At 44.3% G+C, this 22,432-nt stretch overlaps 2 protein-coding genes across 6 annotated transcripts in view; one reads left to right on the top strand and one right to left on the bottom strand.

Moving 5' to 3' along the window:
- The window catches only part of DENND11 (DENN domain containing 11), a 29,042-nt gene extending 24,118 nt beyond the window's left edge, over positions 1-4,924 (top strand). The window contains exons 8-9 of the mRNA XM_044441033.1: positions 189-257; positions 2,074-4,924. Of these exons, the coding sequence (XP_044296968.1) occupies positions 189-257; positions 2,074-2,269 (265 nt within the window). The 3' untranslated portion in view covers positions 2,270-4,924. The remainder of the gene's footprint in view (positions 1-188; positions 258-2,073) is intronic.
- A 4,012-nt stretch (positions 4,925-8,936) lies between these two features.
- The window catches only part of AGK (acylglycerol kinase), a 53,660-nt gene continuing 40,164 nt past the window's right edge, over positions 8,937-22,432 (bottom strand). For all 5 annotated transcript variants that reach the window (XM_044441028.1, XM_044441027.1, XM_044441030.1 and 2 more), the window contains 6 exons: positions 21,499-21,556; positions 19,589-19,736; positions 19,183-19,280; positions 17,424-17,494; positions 10,478-10,562; positions 8,937-10,082 (listed from right to left, as the gene is read on the bottom strand). In XM_044441028.1, the coding sequence (XP_044296963.1) occupies positions 9,948-10,082; positions 10,478-10,562; positions 17,424-17,494; positions 19,183-19,280; positions 19,589-19,736; positions 21,499-21,556 (595 nt within the window). In that variant the 3' untranslated portion in view covers positions 8,937-9,947. The remainder of the gene's footprint in view (positions 10,083-10,477; positions 10,563-17,423; positions 17,495-19,182; positions 19,281-19,588; positions 19,737-21,498; positions 21,557-22,432) is intronic.

The following is a 22,432-nucleotide window of genomic DNA, read 5'->3' as shown; positions in this document are numbered from 1 at the left end:
AACCATGGAATAAATCCTCAAAACACCTGAAATTGTCAGAATCGAAAAACAGTCTTTCCTGACTGCAGGGACCCATTTTCTAGGTCCTCTGCAGCAGGAATAGAGTGCCAGAAAGCTGCTGCCGGCCACCTTGGGTCAAGTTGGGATATGTTGTTTTTGATGGGTATATGTGTGTCTCCATCATTCAGACAGATGCTGATGTACTCCCAGGAAGTAGACGAGGACTGTAGTTCTTGCGAAGAGGACCTTTTCATCCTGTGAGTTGTTCATGTGGGATTCTTCAGAGCATTCCTTCATGCTAGTGATAGGCTCCATTCCAGATAGGCTTGAATGGATAAATAATTGAATAAACCTGAACTACTTACTGAGAAAAATGGAAATAGTTTGCTTGCTTCCAAGAATTTCTGAATTTAGATTGCACGTACCTCTGTTCCCCCTGGGCTCACACCCCTTTCTTCACACCCTGCTTCATTTATAGTGTTTTCACCCTGGTCTTCAGCTTTAAAAAATCTCTTAAGTTTACAAAGATTAAGGCAGCCCCTACCTTCAAGCTAAGAAACAAGACCAAAGGAAGAGAGGTTGGGGAGGAAGAAGAAAGCAAATGCATCAGTTGCTGATGGATTGGGCCAGCTTGTCCTTCCCCTTGCTGTGGTGTTCTGCCTGGGAGGCAGGGCTTGCAGGTTTTCTGGCTGGAGGATGAAGACAGAGTCCCACAGAACCATCAGTTGAGACTGTGTATTCCTTCCAACAGAGAGGGCTGCTCCCTCCCTGGTGAATGGATGAAGTAATGGAGTAGTAGGAAACAGGGAAAGGGGTTGATGGCAGTTCTCCCCTGTGGCTTCTTCTCCCCTTCTGCTTAATTCTGCAATTCAGATGGCTTCTGTGAGGGGAGGAAGAAGGGAACAGATATTTCCAAAATGTATGGTGCAAAGCTGTTTTCATTGGCATTTAGGACTTTCCCCATTTTCTCCTCCATTGCTTTCTCCTTCCTGTGATGATGGAGAACCAGCAGGCAATCCAGCCGACAGTGATTCCCTGTCTGCCTTTGGAGTTTTGGTGGTGGTGGTGGTGATGAGGTTCTACCCAGCAATACAGCATCTTAGGTGACAAAACTCCTGGGAAATGTAGTTTTCTCAAGGGTTTCTGCAGTGTCTGTAGCCCTTGAGGAATTACTTCCCCAGGGACTGCTTGTACCTGGAATGACTAGCAGCAGGCCTGAGTGGGGTTGAACGGAAGACCTCCACTTGGTACTTAAAGCACTAATGATTGGGGTTGGGAGGCAGGTAAAAGAGGCATTTGTTATAGGCCCTGAGATACATTCTAAACCAAACATGCAACTCTCAGCAGCATCTCTAGTTCCAGCTGAGCTGGGAGGAGCAGGGTGGAGTGGTGGAGGCTTGGGCAGGGGACATCATGGCTAAGCCGTGGAGCAGAGCATGTACATCACATACAGAGTGTTCAGTCCTCAGCATTACAGATCCATGGAGCTTGGGAATGTTTGAGAAAGGGCATTCCTTCAGATGCATTGGTCAGCCAGAGGTGATGACAGCCTGGGGAAGCCTGGTTGGACAGCTCTTCCATAGCTCCTCAGGAGTCTGGGGAAGTGGAGACCTGGTGACGCTAGGCTGAAAAAATTGTGGGTGGGTGGCTCTGGGTGCAAACAGAATGAGGCAGCATGAGAAAAGGCCAGAGAAGCAAGAGGGAGGTGCTGGCAGGAGAGTTTATTGGTTTGAAATATCCTGTCCAGTGCACGAATTAGAATTCTGTAAAATGTGAGCCTGTCAGCTACCATCCCCCAGAGGAAAGGACTTTGTTGAAATGTGTTGGAGAGTGTATGGAACCAGCAAATACTCCTTCCAGCACCAGTTTAAGGTTCAGCCCTTAGGAGGCGGAGGACAGCCACTTCTGTTGTACTAGAGGCGCCCTGTGTTCTTCTTTTAAATGGTTGTAGTTTGACACTACCCAGAATGTCTTCTACCTGGGATGACAGAGAGGACAAGCAACAAAGAGCCAGTCCCTGGCCTTTGGGCTTCACACATCCTTACGCATCTCCCTTTCCAATGAACTCTGCAGGTTCTTCATGGAGCAGAACAACCGGATATTTCAGACCTTGATGGAGGTGTCAGCCAGCCAGGACAAGACCTTGACAGCTGACCACGCCCGAGGGATGGGCTTGGACCCCCAAGGCGACCGTAGCTTCCTCATGGACCTACTGGAAGTCTATGGCATCGATGTCATGCTGGTCATTGATAACCCTTGCTGTACTTAGGGCAGAGAGTACTCGGAAGGGTGAGAAATGGAGAGTGCACACGCGTGCGCAGAAGACGGCCACTTCTTACAGACTGCAGGATGAAAGAAGGGCAGCCTTGCTGGACTTCAGCACAACTCACATTGTGAAGAACTGCCTTTTAAGAGAATTCTCTACAGAAAGTGTTATTTATATATATATATCTATATATATAATTTCCTATTAACTCTCATTTTCAGGTATACCTTAACCAAGCAGTCCCCCCCACCCTCACCCCTCATCCAGGGTAGCCTGCCTGGCCATACTTTCCCCTTTTTAGTTCTGTAAAACCATGGCCCACTTCCTTTCCTTCCTCCCCACTCCCCTCTGAAATGACCCAGTAGAAGCTCCTTTTGAGAGCCTAACCCAAGACCTGTTGGCCAGGAAGTCGGGTAGTTGGGAAAAGCACTTTAATTTCTTGGGGACCAACATGAAATTTTTATGCTGCTTTGAGCCTTGGTGACTTGGCTGTTTCTAGCTTTGACTGAGTAGAAACAGCCCCGTGTGTCTTTTAAATTCTTATACAACATGTACAAGATGCTTGTGTTCTAGCTATATGGCATTTCCGGCTGAATGATGGTTAACCTGTAAGGCTTTGACATCCGAGAGATGGGTTCCAGGGAGCAGCTTGTACTCCTAAGTCCATTGCTTCAGAAGTAGTAGGAACAGAAGAACTCTTCTTTTGTTGACTAATATAATTTTTCCCTAGCTTGGTCACTGTTTGGCAGGTCCCGCTGGGAGGGATGGCCCTTGGCGGTCCCTTGCTGAGCTGCAGCAATTGCCCTCTTTCCAGAGAGGAAGGGCCTATCTCAGGTGAGCCCCGTCTGAAGACCGCTGCAGTTGACCTCACTCCCAGCACTGTATTATTTGCCCGTGCAGTTTGACGCTGTGGAACTGATGCATCCTAGGCTTGGCCTGCATCGTGTCGACTTGAGCTAGCTCTGAGAATAGTGTGCCTGCCATCTTGGTAGCTTTTCTCATGCACTGCAGCTTGAGCACTGGCTCTTCCTGCACGAAGCAGTCCTCTCACACAGGAACACTGTGTCAGCCCAGGAGTGTTGGGCTATAGCTCTGATCATCCCCAGTTGGGGTAATGGGAGTTGCAGCCCAGCACATCTGGAGAAAACCAGGCGGGAGCAGGCCATGCAGGAGGGTGTCTAGGCTTCAGACTGAACCTGAATCAATCTCTCTGTGTTCCCACAGAGTGGCAGTGGTGGGGTTTCATTGAAAAGGTAAGAGAAAGTAGCAACGGGCTGGTAAGCCTCGCCGGGAATAGTTCTGCTGTAGTATGGCAAGGGAATTGGTCATATATTTGATAACTGTGATTATTTTAGAGTACTCTGCTGTCGGGTGCATAGCTGGTTGGTGGCTGGGCACCTGCGCAGCACGTGAAAAACCATCTGCCTATCTTCTAGCTTTAAGGCTTAGTTTAACCAATCCAAGTTCTGTTGCCATGTGGCTTGCGTAGCAGCTTTGCTGTCTCGTGCCCTTGATGTTGGGCAGCCTAATCTAGCCTTGGCCCACCAGCAAGGGTGCAAAACCACTGCTGATAGCTTAGCGCACTTCTGTAGACTGGCCTTTGATGGCCTTATTGCTTCTTTGACTTCTGTGCCTGATAGGTAGCCTGAAATCCCAGCGGCTTCTCTTCTGTCCTGCCCGTTCTGCATTTCAGTGGCTTTCTTCTCCATGAGTTTTGAGACAGAGCTTTTGAGCTCCTCCTCTGTCATACCAGCTGAGCTGCATAACAAGCAGGGAACCCCATTGGAAGCCTTGTTGATCTTCCATGGGGAAGTTTTGAAGGAGGGGTAGATAAACTGTGGTCCTCCAGAGGTTGCTGGACTACAGCCTCCATCATCTTCAACCTTTTGACATTGGCTTTGATGATGAAGTTGGGGTCCAGAGTTAACTGGAGAGCTAGATTCCTCACCACAGATTTAGAGAAAACTTTGGGCACTGGCCTAATGGGATTGGCCAGTATTGCTGCCCATGAAGCCCTTACTCAGTTCGAAATGTATCCCCGATCCTTGCCAGCCAGTATTTTATGCCTTTTTTGCAAACTGAGGCTGCCAAAGTTGCTTCTTTATCAGGCATTGGGTGTTCAACCTACCAGCTGTGTTTCAGCTGTTCTGATCAAGGAGTCACTGTTTGCCTGGTAGAGGGATGGAGAGCTGGCTCTAGATGGAGGAAACGGGCCCTGTATGAGTGAGCCTTTCCTGGTTCATATTTTCTTGGCCTACTTGTACCTTAAATTTTGAATGCTGTGTGCTAACCACCGACTCTGAAAGGAAATGTCTTTGTCTTGCTTTTCTGTGCTTTGAATAGTTGTCTTATCCCAAATATTTGCTGTGTTGCCCTAATTTATTGTAGGGAGCGTTCTGCATTTTTGGTTCCTTTACAAAACACACGAATGAATGCCTCTTAATACCAGAATGGATGGATGGATGCAGTCAAACACCCAACTTGTGGGCCATGATCATAGCGATGCCATTCATCCTCTTTGGTATGGAAGAGCCACACATTCTTTCCTTGTCTTAACCCTTTCCTACCTCATATTTAGGTGGCCTGCAGGCAGGATTCTTCCTGTGCAAAGGACTTAAGTTTGCTATTTTATATAATGAAATAAAAGAACTGAAATGGTTTGTGGCTGCTTTAACCCACAAAGGGCATATGCAGGCAGCTGCCGCAGTGCCGATTCACCCACCAGGCAAGCCTTCAGACTGGTGACTTTGCTCGTTGTTCGGCTTTCTGCACAAATCACTAAGTTGCAGCAGGGCACTGCCTGTTAGACTGGCCTGCCTGGGGAGGGGAAGAGGCAGTAGGGCTCCATTGCCTTTCTGCCTATCCAGGCTTCATCTCTTGCATCAAGAGGTTGTCCATAAGCCTGTGCAATAGCTGTAAAACTCTGGAACAGAATAAACGGCAGGGCGTGGGGAGGAGTTAAGAGGCAGAGCTCTTGCAAAAAGAAGAAACTGGGAAGAGCAACTGAAGTTTTGGGCAATTTAAAACTTATCGTGTTCCTTTTACATGAGCTTGCTGCGCTTTTGTCAGGTGATACATTTTCCATTTATTTTTGATCATGCTAGAAAAAGCGTCCCTGCATAGTTTGGGTGTGGCAGCAGGAACAAGAGCAAACAAAACCCCCAAGCTATTAAATGTAGGAGCAGGTTAGGGTATAACCCTTCAAAGCCATCAGTGAAGTATTACATCCTACTTACAAAGCCCCTTTGTAGTCCTGAGAAACTGGGTACAGCAGAGAATTTTCCCCATCATGACATGTTCTATTTATTTTCCTGGCCCCAAAGCCTAAGCAGCTCTTTAATGACATAAACACTTCATAATCTTTACCCACTTATAGAAAAGTGGGGTGGGGGGTAAAGGAGGAATTATTTCAGCTGACGTTTCTTTGCTAGGCAACAGAATTAAGATCACAGCAGGAAAGCCTTAGTGCAGGAGATGGAGGTATGCTTAAAAATCAGAGGGAAAAATGTGTAATGCTAGATCACCATATTGGTATGGGGTCTTGCTTGGAAATACCTGACTTCCACAATTAATTTGTTACTGCAGGCCTGTCAAAGCCAGCATCTGTAGCAGCATGATCCCCGAGGCTACAGCAGGAGACCTTTTGTAGCACAGTGAAACTCTAATGCCAGATTATTAAATGCTGTAAGCTGTATTTGCTCCAAGAACAACTGAGCAGGGCTGCCACGGATAGGACATTTTGGAAGGCTTTCATTCGCAGGGTCATCATAAGGCAGAGATTACTTGACAGGACATTATAACATAAGCTGTATACTTACAAGACAAAAGGTATGTTTCTTCTGCCTAATTTAAGGCACAATCATATGTTGCTTCTTTAGACAAAAAACGGCCTGCAATTCCCAGTAAACTCTGTCTACCAGGTCCCCTTCCTCTTGACTGCTGAACTGCTCATAGCCTCCAGGCACAGAAATCACTTTTAAACATGAGCTGGCATTCCCCATCTGTGTTGTAAAAGGAAAATCCCAAGCCAAATTCACTTTCTGTAAAATGCATCTCTCAGCTCAGCTTTCAGTGGGACCTCTATTCCTGTGCATTGAATGCTGTCATTGCAATAATCGTGTTATCTTGGAAGTCTGAAGCTTATCCCATGGCACTTTCCATGTGTGAGAGCAGCTGACAGGAGGCAAAAACGGAAGGTGCACATGTGATGAGGTTACCATTTTGTAAGAGGTCTGCAAGGGGTCACATACCTGCACTTTTTCTGAAGGCTCACCTTTGAAGAAAATTAAGAACTAGTCAGTTGCTTTTAAACCCAGAGCCAATAGCACCAGAGAAGTGACAGTGGCAGAACCTATTCCTGTATAGGTCATAAAAATACAATTTCTAAATCTAAATGAAGAGCTAGGCAAGACCAAAGTAGGCCAGACAGAAGATGGGCATTTTTTAATCTAAAATTTCTAATGTGTGGGGCTCTAATATAGTTTCAAAATGTCATGGACAAATGTTGGTACTTTTCCCCCTTGAGACTTCTGCAGCTTCTGACAGAAGGACAACAACTTTTTTCTCACCAAGATTAAGATGCAGCTTTAAGCCCTTGTGTTGTGACAACTGAAGGTACTTTATAGGATCAGGCTGCTTGATAAAGGTCAATGTGATTCAAAGTTTGTCTGTTACCTTGAGAAGAAACTATGCTTTGACAGAGTTGGAACACTCCCTTGTGCAGGATCAAAATTGCTTCCTTTTTGCCTTGTGTATCCTTAACCCCTGGAAGTTTCTTCAACTTCCTTGGAACTTTCTAGAAAAAAATGTTAAAATGTATGTGCACTGCTCATCTTTGAGAGCCCCAGTACATTGTACAAGCACCTGCTCTCCCTGCAGGGGTAGTAACGGGTGTGCAACCACTGCCGTTGGACAGCAGCAGAAATGGAAGGTGCAATGGAAGGCCTGCAAAACATGTTGCAGTGTGAGCTGGCTCCAGCCAGGTAGCCATGCCGTCTCCCATTCATTTCCCCCCGCCCCCCTGCAGCATTCAGTGTTGCTTGCTTGCTGAGCATGCTCAGTACACACTGGAGTATTCTGCCACACCACACCCAGGGAAGGGTTTCCCTTCCTACAAGTCTGCTGAAGCTCCATTGTGGATGGTGCCGCTTTAGCCACATAAGGTCGGTCGGTCGGTCGGTCGGTCAGAGTGTCTCTCTCTCTCTCTCTCTCTCTCTCTCTCTCTCTCTCTCTCTCTCTCTCACACACACACACACACACACACACACACACACACGAATTTCCTATTCAACTGTATGATTATTAAGTCTGTGATGCTCCCCCTGCTGTACAGGAAGAAATGTGCCAGTCTGTTATAGAAATGCTAATGAGGGAGAAATTACTGAAGTGCTCAACATGCTCCATGTGTTATGAGTGTTCTAGATATTTCTCCTAGAAGCAAGAATGAAATACTTGTTCACCACCCTCAGCAGCTTTTACAAAACAGCCCTGCATGGGGAGTGGGGACATCGCTTTAGCACTGAACTCCTCCATCCCTTTTCCTAGTATCTGTCAGAAGTGGCTGTAGCATCAACGCGCCACAGTGTGTAGTGCATTCTTATACCTGGCACAGTTCATACCACTGCTGAGTTCACACTCGTGCATGGATAGCTTCACGAAACGGTAGCTGGCCATGTGAACAAACCTTTGAAAAAGTCTGTTCTGTGAATGGCAGCAATAGGGAAAGTGAAGGCTCATTTCACCCCATGTAAGTGAAACATCTGTGAACTCCGCTAAAATGCTTTCTGCAAGCAATAGCTCACGCTGTTCCCATCTATGAAAAGCAGCTGCGAGCTCTGAGGCAGACTGAGCTGCACGGGCTTTCTGTGGAGCAACACCACGCACATGCACCGCTTCAAGGGAGCAGCCTGTGCTAGAGCAAAGCATCACTTCACCACCACGGGCAATGACCGAAGGCCAAAGCGTCACATTGTGTAGGAGGGCTGTGCCTGGATTTCCCAAGACTTCCAAGCAAAGGGATTTGCTCTTCTCCCTGAACTTGGAGCTGGGTGGCAGTGCCACAGGAAGCGCTGCTTCCATGCTCAAAATCTCTCCCTACCTGCTGAAGTTGTGATTAGTGCCACTGGGGAAAAGAGACAATGGCCTGTTGCATCTACCAAGTGGCGCTCACAGCTTGGGAGGGTGAGGAGAGAGCCTGACTGGAGGAGGGTGAGGGCAGGGATGTGACCCTCCTTTCCCCAGCACCCCACTCTAATCCAGTTTGGAGCCACGCATACCAGTTCATGCACACATTCCTCATAAGGTGTAGGTCAAACACAGCCAATCCTGCCCAATTTCTTGCAATTCTGAATGTTACTGAGAGCACTTTTTCTCTCCTTCTCAGTGCAAAGGAAGTACATAGCTTGTTGCGTAAGGGTTGTGACATTCCTCGATAGTAGATGTGGAGTTTTTGCAAGAGTTCAAAGATGCTATTTTGAGGTGACTGTAAAGACAGCATGGGTGGCGCTCTCCAGATTCGAACAGCTGAAGAGCACCAAGGATTTGATTGGCAGCTAGCCTCTTCTCACTAAGTTCTAGCACCAATGGCTTTCTTACTCTTTCAGTAAGAGGGAAAGCACTAACTTTGTGAATTGCCACCGCTTATGTGAAGCCCAAGAAGGACTTGTGTACATACTATAATAGCCTTTTTTACTCTATTAAAATTCACTTTTAACACAGCTGCTCTTTGTGACTGTTGATTATTCTGGAAAATCTTTACAGGACGTGTAATTCCAAAACCTAATGCTTCTCTGACACAGAGAAAGACTTCAAGACTGTTTACATTAGTAATGGAAGAGCACGAACGATTGGCACCTTAGTGATTAGGTGACATGTTACGCGGATTTCATCACATTAGTCTCCTTTCCCAAGGGACTGGGAGTTCAGATTTCTCCATCCACAATGCCCACAAAAGCTTGTACTTTCTGGGAAAGGCCACGGCTCAGAAATACATGTCCTTTACATGCATAAAAGCCTGACTTTGTTCTCTCTTTCCATCTTCATTTCCAATTGAGAGCCAGTAGTCGAAACAGTCTGTGCTTAACTGCAGAAATCCAGGGAGTCTGACAGTACCTTTGCATTTTAAAGTATTTAAACAATCCAGGAAGTGTGACACTTGCATTGTCTTGATAGGGATACACAGGTGATTGGATCCAGAAACTGTCATAAAATAGACTCACTGCAATCAATGGGAATTAAATTCATCATAACCAGCATAAGATCCACTGACTTCAACAGGTTAACTCGAGGATGACTAAATCTGGACTCACACCAATGCCAACATTTCCAAAAAGGGCTTGAGCTTAATGGTTGTACTGGGAAGTTATTCTTCCCCCAAGAAATAACCAGAAGAGAAGGCAAATGAATGGCTAAATCATAGCTACCCTCTCTTCTTCCTAGCAAGAGAACACAGAATGTACAAAGCCAGTTACTCATGTATTGAGATCATTCCTCAAAACAAAGGTTTTCATGGAAGTTGAGGAAGCATATACAGTCTTCATGCACAGCTCATTCAAAGGATCTGTCAGTGGTGCTGTTAAAATAACACCTTTTTCTTGAACATTTTTACAGGGATCTGTATCTGCAGGCAGTTCACTGAATGTAAATACCAGACTAGTAATAGGTGCCACATCACCTGCCTTGATTAGGATGCACCTTGAAGCATGTGCTCTTTCTTAACAGCATCACAGAAGAACTGCAGCTTCCTGGGTAACAGCTTCACCTCCACTGACATTGCTTCATACTCTTCATTGTCTATAGCCAAAGAGCCTTCGGTATTCTGCAAAGAAAACTGGGTTTATAGAAACTGGTTACATCAGAAAAACTAAACAGATGTACAGCCTAAATCTGCATCTAAGCTGCCATTTTTTATGGTTACGGGATACCAGAAAATACCAAGAAGAGCTGGTGTTCGCACCTTATCCTGGGCGGTGCAATGTTCTCCTGTGACATGAGTTCCACACTGAAGGGATATTAATTTTGTTGCAACAGTCACTGGCCACAGTGCTTAGTGTACTCTGCTGTGGCTTCAATAGTGTGGTGCTTCAAGTTGTGAGCTAGAATGCCTGAAAAGAAACCTAGATGGCCTGCATGTTGCACCACCTGCTCCTCCTCAAGCCATCTGAGAAAAGGAACGGCAAACAATTACATACTCCTCAACATTTTACACCATACCTCTGGAAGCTGCAAGATGCACCGACTCGCCTGCAGACACTGGCCTCCCTCAGGACATAAGTGAGGGTCCTGAATCTTCTGACTGCTGCTCAAAACAGAGGGAGAGACAGAGGAAAAATGTGTGCTCAAAATACGTGCTTAAACATGGCAGCCACCAGCAAAGGTTTTGGGGGTGTGGAGGTGTTTCTCTGCCTCCTGTAGAAAGGAAAACTTATAACAAGACAAACAGCAGAAGGTTCAGACAGGAAGGCACTGTGAGGTCAACAGGCTGCATGAGAAAGAAACAGTCACAGGATCGTGTCTGAAGCTTGTGCAAGCCTATTTGCACAACTAGTGTTAGCTCAGTTGTAGAATTCTGTCACCAGCTGAGGTGAGTGGTGAGCCGACTGCTGTGGGAAGACTGATGCTGAAGGAGAAGGTCATATGCTCAAGCTCACAGGTAGCTAAGCAATGGCAGAAGCAGAAGTCAAATGAGAATCAAGTCAAGCCAAGTACCATCATAAAAAAAACCTAGTGCTGAGATAACTTGAGTGATGTTATCTGATGTTGATGCTATTTTATGCTTCTGCACTGCCCTGAAATCTAATATAGTAGCAGGCATTATATAACTGTTTCATGTACGTATGAAATGCAATACAGTATCTTTCATTGAGAGACGTAGGAGATGGATGATGTGGAAAAGCAACCCTGTGACAAATTCAAAAGGGATATAAATCATTGTTTTCTGCATGGGTAACTCACCAACTTGCATTAGCAGGGTTTTTTTTAATCATAGAGCACTAGCTACAGTTAGAAAGCTCAAAAGCTGCTTCAGAAGTTCATTTTTCTAATATGAAGGGCAGCATCAGTGTAGTTAAACGGTTTGTACTAACACTTGAATGCATCTGAAAGTGTCCTTTTGCCCCAAATGCTCAACGCTAGAAATCAAATGTGTGTATTAGACTGCCAACCTGGGAATCCTCAGCAAAGATACACAACAGCCTAGTTTAAATGGTCATTCCAGGCTTCAGGAACCAGAGTTTGTGAAGCCACCCCCCGGTGAACATCCCTTGGTTCTCCCACTCCCATCACTGGCTTTTCAGCATTTTAGTCCTAGTCCCTATTCAGGCAGAGCTCCCTAGTACAGCCACACTGGGGAACTCTGGCTAAATGGAAGCCAGCATCTTTGCCCCAAAGCTGGCTCATAGCACTGGATCAAGTGCATGAAAAGGGATGGGCGCGGGAGGAGCTGTCAGCCCCAACTTCATAGGCCACGGGTTCTTTTTTCTTCATTATTGTGCAATACAAAACAACTAAACTGCACCATTGCAGAGGTGGGTGGACAGATGTAAAGCTGTACAAGTTTTAAGTTAAATCCCAAAAAATCAATACTCCTACCTACCTACCTACCTATCCTACACTGCTATATATTACTATATAATAGAACATACCATTGTTATTGAATTATACATATGCTTCAACAAAGTCGCCCCAAATATCCATATATTTATCCACTTCTAGAGTACACCTAAAGGCCACCTATTCAAAAGATGAATGTTTTCATTAAATCTTCCACCCACAGTGTTGTTCATCCTCCAGTGTTGTAATATTAGTCTTTTAGGCATCAAAAGGGCACAAAGAATCCATTTTCACTGATCTTGTGTTATGTTCTAAGAGACGGGGAGATAATTCAAAAGAACATGTGTGCCCTGAAATGTTAAAGAACTTTCCATCATAAGATTTATCTAAGCGATTATCACCTCCCAGAAGGGAGCTGGCATTGGGCATTGCCCAAACATATGGAGAAGGGAAGCATTGGTTTATAAACCCTCAAACAGTGGGCTTAATCTGATCACTGACACAATCTTCCTTTATTGTTTCCTCAAGCATAATCATATGGACAGTATATGTAGGGATGAGAAATAAAATGAGAACATTTCAAAAGGCAGACAAACTTGTGGTGGATGGAGTCAGCATCAGCTGAGAAAATGGGTCAGTGAAAGAAAAGCAGTATCTGGAATTGAAAGAATGAAGTGCAAGCAGCATTACAGAGCCACCTGCCAAGAATATACTATCTGTAGTCCAGAAATTGTAATCATTTGGGCAGGCACAACACTGAAGGAATACTGGAAATACGCTACTTGGGTAATCTTCCAAACAGCGGCAAGAGTACAGATGGTTGATCTCTGCTAAAGAGCTGAATGCATCAATGAGAAGCAAAAACTACAGATTGAATGCAGCAGAGAGGAACTGTGGCCGATTCAAGGATTTAGCTTATGGAACTAGAAGATTTGTTGGTTAACCTAAATGAAAACAGATTACAAATACCTTGAGCTGCCTAGTCCCTTTAAATTTTAGGGTATCAGCCTTAATAATTCATGCTAAGCACACTTGCTTGCAAGCCAGTTCCACTCAGATCAATGAGGTTTATGTCAAAGTCTATTCATTTCTTTTTATTACTGCATTTATAGTTTGCCATTTTTCCTCTTGCACGCTCTCCCTCTTGCCAAGTCAGTGACTGCTCTCAGTCACTCACTGAGCTTCACCACCAAGTGGGGACCAGATCCCCCCAGTTCCAATTCAGAACTTTAATCAGCACGCCATGATATGCTACACTATGCTGCCTCTCAGACCAGGAACCAAAGTTCATCTCCTCAGCCAACCTGCAAGGAAAACTGCTATCCTCTTAGTTTACACACAGAAAGAGGAGAAGTCAGTATGTTACTTGTCAAAGCTACAAGCTCTTAGCTGGGTTAGGGTTCAACTCCAACAAAACTGCTCACTGCCACAGACAGGTTCTTCAGTTCCATGAGCTCATGAAGCAGCTGAAGCTAAGACTTAAGCTAGGCCTTGTACCAGAAGAGTAGAGAACATGAATAAAAGAATCTCTCTCTCTCTCTCTCTCTCTCTCTCTCTCTCTCTCTCTCTCTCTCTCTCTCTCTCTCTCTCTCTCGCTAAGAATTTCAGAGACTGCAGACACCTCTGCAAGTCATATTATAAAGCTGTGAAAAGACAACAAGGTGAAAAAAGAGGCAGAGCTGTTAGGAGAAGAACAAAATGTAACCCAAGGCAAATAAGTTTATATACAATTCATTTTTTAAAAAAATCTGTATATATTTAATACCATATCATTAGATTAAACTGACTAAGCGCGAGGACCATAGGCATAGGTTAGCGTGCGCAGCTTTGCACTGCCGCGTGCCACACGCTGGAGTGGTATTGAGTCTACTGGAGTGCATGGAAAGATGCTCACACCTCCAGTTGCTGCCTAGGACAGTTTCAGAAGCCCAGCACCAGCTTTGATAAGGTAAAACTTACTCTTCCCAGAAACCTCTGTTCTCCAACCACCCCGCCATCCAAAGATGCTGGTTGCTGCCCCTTTGCCCTTCTCTGATCAAGCCTCATGCTGAAGTGACATCCCCCTGGATTTTTCCCCCAGAAAAAAATACTATAGAAGGCTTTATGGTTCCCACCACAAGCTCCATTCCTAGCGCACTCTAGGAAGCATCATGAAGCTTCATGCACTAATTCCAAGAGCACTCTGGGGATGCACTTGGAATAGGGCTTGTATGGTAGAAACCACAGCGCATTTCCTTTATTCACCTGGACCTTTTCCCCATGACTCTGGGGGTTCAGCCTACAGGGCTTGCTGCACATTGTGCACCCCTTCTATCAAAGATGGTATGGCAAAAAGTTGTCCCTCATTTCTTTCCTGTTCCCCTCCCCTGAAATCCAGGGCCTCTTTCACAGGAACTCACACACACAGAAGAGCACTGAGCATGGAACTGGGGCTTTGCAAGCCCAAATCAGCTTGCACGGGCACATTCCTCTTCTTTGAACGCTGGCCCAGAAGAAATCACCTGTAAAGCTTTTGACTAAATGTTAGCAGAGGCGCTCTCTCCTTCTCTCATCTAGCTTCTATCTGACTTAACAATGTTCTCTCATTGTATCATCAACTGGAGACTTTCCCAGTTCCAAAATCTTAGCGAAACATCAGCCCGTAGGCATTTGGGAAAGGAAAAGTCAAGTGAACTAAAATGTAGGCTTCCTACAAACCGTAAGAAGGGCTATTTTCATGGTTTCCTTTAGCAACTCGTTTACACCTGCAGTGCCTCCAGAGGCCTCACTAGTTAATTCCTGCCCATTCCTTAATTCAACAGTCTCACTATGGATTTGCACAGCATCATTCTTCTTGCTTTCCCTGCCCCATTTTCCATCTATAATAGTTCAGGCCTGAGCTGGAAATAGCAGGTCTCCATTGCAACAAGTGTTTCCTCCACTCCCTATTCTCAACCCTGTAATTATATTTGGCACCGAAAATACATATTTGAGAAATACCTACATTAAGATGATCCAGAATGCCCCCAAAACTTGTACAAGCTTTCGAATTCTTTTGTGGCATTTTGGTTGATCCTGAGATTCTGTGTTTTTTTCTCCCACAGACCAGCACAAATATTTTTGTTCTTTATGGTCCATGAATTCTTGAAAGAACTCATTAAATGCATTCCACTGCTACATGCAGAACATCTGGACCTGCCTGCATCAAGGGACCAATGTCTTAGTTATGTCAGATTCGCTTTCATAATTTGGACAGTGTCCTCAAAATCTGACATTAACACTGTTCTCTGCTTCCCTCTCATTTATATACACTGCCATTTTTGTCAGTAGTGTTCATGTAATTACTTTCTAGATATTGTATAGGCTTCCTTTCATCCATAATGTTTCTCAAGGCTGTTTGCAATTTTTCTTTAAGAAAAGCTGTTTTTGGGTGCAAGCAGACACATGAAGCATAAACCAATATTGTAATTCAAATGCTCTTATTCCAACTTCCTAAAGTGCAAGATGGCTAATGGTAATACTTCAGATTATACTATACCAGCATTATCAAATAAATGACTATATAAATCAATAGGCCTGCCAGAGCAAAAGAGAGTGTGCAGCTTCCCCCATTCTTCTCTCAAGCACACACAGCAGGCACAAGCAGTCTTTGGTTTATGGAATCTATGCTACCACAAGCATCTTAATTTCATCACTTTTTTAGCTGGTATTTACACCTACTCTTCCCAGTGCTCCAGATATATGTCAACACTTACAAATATCACCCTCTTTCCATAACACATATATCCTATTCCATTTTTGCCTAAAGGATGGCAAACCCACCCCTTCTGCTATGTTCTTTTAAGGTGGGAGACCAAAATACTTTCTCTTAGAAATCTTTCTGCAGCTGCCCATGTAGAAGAACGGATAGCATCTCATCCGCATGAGAACTTTGAATATATTTCTTTCAAGTAGACATAGGCATATTAATACATAATGTCAATGCAGATCAGCAGCAGAAAGATATGCAGAGATCCAAGGAAACTGGAAGATTTGCAGCCTTGCAGTGGTCATAGAAACCATAAATTAATGACCGGGATTAATCACAAAGAGCCTCTCTTTTTCTGTTTCTGTTAACTAAACCCAGCAAGAAAAAATGGCACAACATGGCAAAATATGGCTCAACCCATGGTGGTTTATAAGCCTTGGTGATTTAGCATGTCATCTGAACCCTGCACTCTCTCACAGGTGGCTTATAAGCCACTTCAAACTAGCCATAGCTTGTTGTACGGTTTAACAATAATCAAGGGGGTCACTCCCCAAAGATTCCCAGGGAATGCCAAACAGTACCTTCAGAGGGGGTTATCATTAAAAAAACAAACAAACCCCCCTCCCCTTTGCACAGAGCCAATCTGTCCAGGTATGCTCAGGGAAGCTCACTTTGGGACAAGAGGCTGTTTCCCCCTTTTGTAACACAATCCTTGGTTTTGGGGTGGGGACAGGTCTGCTGCCTCAGGTGTTCCCCAAGTGTTGACAGTGTCCCCCTGCTGCTAGCATAAGACGATAAGCCATGCTGGATCAGACCAAAGGTCCATCAAAACCAGCACTTGGTACGTATGGTGCCAGGCCAGCTGCTCACAGGATTCCTCAGGCAGGATGGGTACAAGACCTCTGCCTGCCCAAACTCCTCAGCAACTGGTATATGCAGGTATGCTGTCTCTCCTAAAGGAAGTAGCACATGGGAAGCAGCACATAGCCAACAAGGCTACTAGCCACTGATAGCCTCAGGGGACACTTCAAACTTGGGAAAATCCCCATGTGAGGAAGCAGGTTTGCCCCTTTAAATTACAAGCCCCACCCCTGCCCAAGGGGGGGGGGTGTTAGATTTTGCAGCTCCAGAGGTGCTGTCCACTTGAGGTGAACTGCAAAATTGAGGGGTCTGTTGGGGCTTCCTAGCACCCTCAAAAATGATGAAACCATTTGGGAGGGGAAATAGAGGGTGCGTACCCCCAAATATCTTTTTTTTACAGGTTCTTGAGGATTCTTTAAGGGGACCTTGTGGTTTCCTGTTATCCACATTTCAGAATGTGAGGGCTGTCCAAGCCTACATAAACACCCCCTTTAGAACCCAAGGATTCACCAGCAAGAGTGCTTAAAAAAACTGGAAAAAAATCCCACCAGGAGTGAGCTCAGAGCTGCAATGTGACATGGGCGCTTGTCTACGTGGGCAAGAAACTGAAATTGTTTAAAATATATTCAGTGATCATGGTACCACTGGGCATCCTTGGTGGGACTACCTCTCAGATGCCCCAAAACCGGATTGGGAAAGGTGCCTTTAACTGCAGCTTTCGCAATCTAAAAAAAAAAGCAGCCAGCACAGAATGGCTTCCTGTGGCTCAGGGGACATGTTGGTGCTCCTGCAGTGTCCACTGGGGTACTGGAAGACTGTGGGGGGTGGAAGGTGGAAAGAGTTTGGAGGAGGCATGCAGTGCATGGTCAAAATTCCCAAGCGACTCCACATGTTATGGAAACTCCCCAGTGTCTAGTTTTGTCCTTGAGACTCCTTAGTATAAAAAACGACTGATGAGAGATAGAGAGATAGATTTTATGGCATGATAAAGCATATAATTACAGCTCCTTTAGTACTCACCCTCTTTTTATGTAGTCACCCTTACTAATTGTATCTGGTTCAATGCAAATATTCATGAAGTCTTCTGTTCTCTAATAGAAATATTTAGAAAAAGACACATTACTATTAACATCTAAAAAAATCTCATAAATACTCCTTTGAAAAGCAAATGCTATACTTCTATTTCACTGTACTATCATCCTGGGACTTTTTCGTGAAGGACAGTATATAAAAGCTATAAATGAATGAATGAATAAATGAATGCAGGGGCACCTTCTGCCCCTGAATGAAATGACAAGCTTTTCCCATTCCCTGGGAAAAGTATTTCTTGGGAGGCAGAAGACAGAGCTATTAGGGTGTATGTTAAACACTAGATAGAGTGCTCCCCCACCACACACACACCCTTACCTTCAATTTGTGTGCACCTTCACCCTCTTTCCAAATTTAAAAATTTAAGAATATAATATAAAATGAGTGTGACTGGGTTCAGAAAACACAATAACCCACTCAATGGGTTGAGTATCATTTGTTATTGAACCATGGGTTGTTGATGAAACATGGGTTATTGAGTTGTTTGAATCTAGCTGAGATAAAACATGGTGAACAACCTACAACCCGCCAACAACCCACCAACATTCCTTGAGAAGGAATGTCCTATTGCATCTTTCAATCATCCTCTAAGGTAAAGATTCCCAAAGGGGAAAGTGAGGAGTCAGACCTTACTGCACATACTTTATAAGCAGGAAGCATCTAAACAGGGGATGCAAATTAAGCTATTGTGGAGGACCTGGAGTCAGAGTCCAGGATGACATACCAAAGAGGGAATCTCAAATACAAACAGCATCAGGTCTAACTGCTTGTCTTAGCAGACTGAATCATCGTTCCTTTGATTCACTGAGCATACACTGCCCCGGGAGAATTTGATTTAAAATTGGATGTACTGGTAATTGTCCATCAGGTTGTAGAGGGATGGCTACTCGGTGCAGCAACCCAAGTAGTTACTACTTTACATATATGGCATCTCAGATGAATATATCCAGAGGAAGTCTAAGTAAGAAGCAAATAACCAGCCCTAGGGCCACTAATCCTGGAACTGTTTTTTGAATTAATTATAGAAAAGACTGTGTAAATTCTGTGCTAGATGGACAACAAAAGTGAAAATTTTGCACAAAAGAAAACTGGCTTCTATAGCCTATGTAAATTACATAAAGTACACCCTCTAGCATGGTTCTATGTGCTTAACTAAGTCTGTCATTTACTCTAACTTTGCATATTAATTCTACTTTCACTAGTTATGGAAAAGGGAAAGGAGCGCATGTGCTGTGCTGAAGTCTAGCTTCTTCACTGCTAGAAAGCTGACAGTCTCCCCTTTGGTACAGGGGGTATAGTCAACATACGTGTACTTTCAAGCATGTTTTTATAACATAAGGGCTAGGAATTTCCCCTTCACACTTTTTTTTTGTGAATGAAAGCAGAAAGCTTTTCAAATACACATTCTGTGATCCTATGGAATTGCAGTTCACAGACAAAGCCTTGGCAACAGATACTCATTTTTTGCAACACTCTACTTCAAAAGGTACAGGTATGGCAAGCAGACCTCTACGTGAATTTTAAAAGACTACAACAGAACACACTCATCTCAAACATAGTTTGGCATTGTTTTCAAGTCTTATCTGCTATATCAGGCCTAAGGTATTTAAAAAAAGGTTGTTATGCCTTCAGCTAGAAAGCAACAACAATTTCAAATAGGAAGACAAATTAGGGATTTTTAATGTCTTACTTTCAAGTCAAGATTTCTGTTCTGCGTAGTGACAGAAAATTCAATGGCAGACAGCTGTACTTCTTGCCAGGACTCTGAGGTCGCTTCCGTGGGGATTTCTGAGGTCCAAGAAGAAAGATACCATTAAGAAGAAAGTGAAACAACACAATTGTGTTGAGACCAGTAGAGGCCAAAATGCTTTGCTTCCTTGTTACTTCACAGGGCTTCATTCTAATAGCTGAAAAGGAAATAAAGCAGCCAAGATGGAAAAAGGAAGTTCACATAACAAAAGAAGAGTAACTCATATATACTTCACTGGAACAGTTAGTCGTGCTGCAAGGTCATGCCACACGGACACAGTGGGGAGCCAGCATGAAGGCCCCTTTCTTTTCTTTTTTAATGTAGATTTTCTTGCAAATCTTCTTACCTTTTGGGACAGGAGCCCAATAATTTGCCAGTCTCTTGTAAAGTCTGATGTATAAAGGAGGTCTAGAAGTCTTCTGTTCCGGCTCCTCAGGAGGCCTTGGAGTTGGGCCCAAATAGGTCAGAGAGGCAAGATGTTTCTGAGGCCACTCCTTGGAGTTTGACCAGAGAGAGAGAGAGAATATACATGGTATCTCAGGGCTGGACCAGATCTGCAGACACAGATTTGGGACCCTTGGTTGCCACTGAATGGCTAGCAAGGGTGACCTGTGGAAGAGACACTATGAGCAGGGGAACAGCTGAGTGCCATCAGCTGCTCTCACTTTACAGCTATTACATTAGTTCCTTTCCCCTATGATGAGACGAATGTCTGTCTTTTCCATCTGTAGGGAAGAAGGGGGCTGTGGAAAAGTGGCGAGTAGGGAAAGGAACGGTTAAGCACAACACTTCCTGTTTCTGTCCTGCAGATGGTGCCTTCCTGAACACTTTGAAACCAATTTTCCCTGATCTTTGCTGGCTGAATGTATCATTTGTCCCTTAGAAGCATCATGATCTCAAGGAAGAGCATAGAAATGCAGTCTCCAAATACAGCATGAGCTTTTCTTGTCTCAGACTGTAGGATGTGAAATAGCAAAAGTTATGGAAAAGGCAGTGTCATCGACTACCCATCACCCTGCAATAGCATCACAAGAAGGAAAGGAGATCTTTGGGGACCAAAGTCAAGCAATAAGAAGTGGGACAGCTATCCATTCCGTAGCCAAGCATGTTAAATTCAATGTCACTGAACAACGCTGAAAGAACACTTCAGCAGAACAATGCTGAAAGTGCTTAGGAGCCATCTTGTCCATTTCTGAACACCCACAGTGCCAGATGGCAACATATGTGCTGTTTACCCTTCTGCTTCATAAAATAAAAACTTAAATATTTTGGCAACATTAACCCTGCATCTCTGTTGGGGACTGGGATGGAAAGGAACTATTGCCTTATCATACAGCCCATTACCCCAAGCAGGATACTCTGGACTAGTGAGCTTAGAATTTAAATCCACAGTCACAATTTATCTGTTATGTGATGCTGCAGGATTTCAGCAGACACCTATATTCCTATTAACTACTAAGGAATCAGGAGAGGGTGTGAACAGGAGGGAAACAAAAAAACAGGGCCCCTTTAATGAACGTCAAATCCTTCAATACTTGAGAACTTAAAACTAGAGCAATTAACCTTTCTGCTCATTTTGTGACAGAAGGTAGGCTGACTGCAAGAGGCAGATTATCAACAGTCCTGTAGGCTCTATTTATAGGCACCACTTACGTCAACTGAATAAATCTCAGGGTGAATCATTAGCATAACAAAAACCATGAGAGGGGGCTGAACTAGAGGAAGGCAGCAGAGTAGCCTCTAATGGATTTCAGCTGCACCCCAGCATTCTTCCAGAATGTCATTAATTTTCTCAGCCACCCATTTCTAGCACTCCAATATGATTCCAGCTTCATTCCAGGATTCTGCTTTATGAAAACTCCATGATTCTGCTGCTCATTCAGCAAAAAATGCTCCACACAAAACTGGCCACACATCAGTCCTCTGTAGAGGGCCAGCTTCAGATATGCCACAAGAATAATCTAGAGTATTATACTATCTTAAATATGCTCCATAGCAAAACAAGTTGTACCATATGTCACACACAATTTGAACATATGAAGCTGGATTATAATGAGGCAAGTTACGGCTCTCTCAAAATCAGTTGCCTCTGTTCACTGGCAAAGGTTCTCCAATAGAAGAGCCTTCTTGTTGGAGATATTGGCTAGGGACTGAACTTAGGTTCAGGAGCATGCAAAATGAGTGTACCACTGAGCTGTGCTGTGCAGTGATGTTCTTATTAACTACAGTGAGTGACTGATAGGGATGCTTCTTTACCTTTAATGCATTAAAGAAGTGGGCTCCTTTGATTTTCAGAGGCCCAAGATACCAATACCTGGAAGAGGATAAAACAAAACAAGCAAAATAAAGTTGTGGCCATGGAGAAGGCAATTATCTTTCCCGATGCAGTTTTCACTAGAGCTGTTTCTTACAATTTAATTCTTGGACTTTAGATGCCAGTCACCTCGCTGTAAAGTACAACTGATCCCTGGATCTGTACTGATGCTGGTGTCACCTCTGGCTCAGTGAAACCTGGCCCATGAATTTTACTATGATTCAGAACCTGCCTAACACGTTAGATCCTAATAGTCCCTGGACTATCCCTAATAGTCCCATTTGGCCTTTCCATATCACCTTTACACAACCAGCCCTTCCACTGATTCCTGTGGTTCCCAAGTAGCAGAACCACGGGTACCAAGTGACCAGTACAGAAGCAAAGGGGTGCCTCCCAAAAGGTGCACCCATACCACTGAGTGGATGAGGGGCCTCCAAAACGACCTCCTCCATGAAACAGAAGAGCCTGCCACTCTCCCCACACACAGCCCCTGCAACAAATCCCAGGCATCAAACTCTCCACCTAACTAATGACTCTGAACATAATGCAGAATAATCTTGCCCCCTTTCCCTGACAGCAAAAACCTCCTTGTTCTTGAGAAAAGTTGTCAAGAGAAGTACTGGACATATCTGAAGATAACTTACCAGGGAAGACCCACCTCATTTTTCAAGATGCACCAAATAGGCACTTAACCATTTGAAAACTAAAGTGAACTGCAAAGCTTAATCCTGGGAGAAGGATAACCCTTTGGAACCAGTCTATACTTTACTCAACACTATGAGAAATTCTGTATCTCAGCTATTCCATGCAGCATCTGTAACATGTACGGTAACTTAAAGCATAATTCACTTCCGCTGTGTGGATTAATTCCACATC

The sequence above is a fragment of the Varanus komodoensis genome, unplaced genomic scaffold, assembly GCF_004798865.1.
Source record: "Varanus komodoensis strain SLA01 unplaced genomic scaffold, ASM479886v1 scaffold39, whole genome shotgun sequence".
NCBI classification, from domain to species: domain Eukaryota; kingdom Metazoa; phylum Chordata; class Lepidosauria; order Squamata; family Varanidae; genus Varanus; species Varanus komodoensis.
Note: the sequence above shows the minus strand (reverse complement) of the source record. Positions and strands in the feature narration are given on the sequence as shown.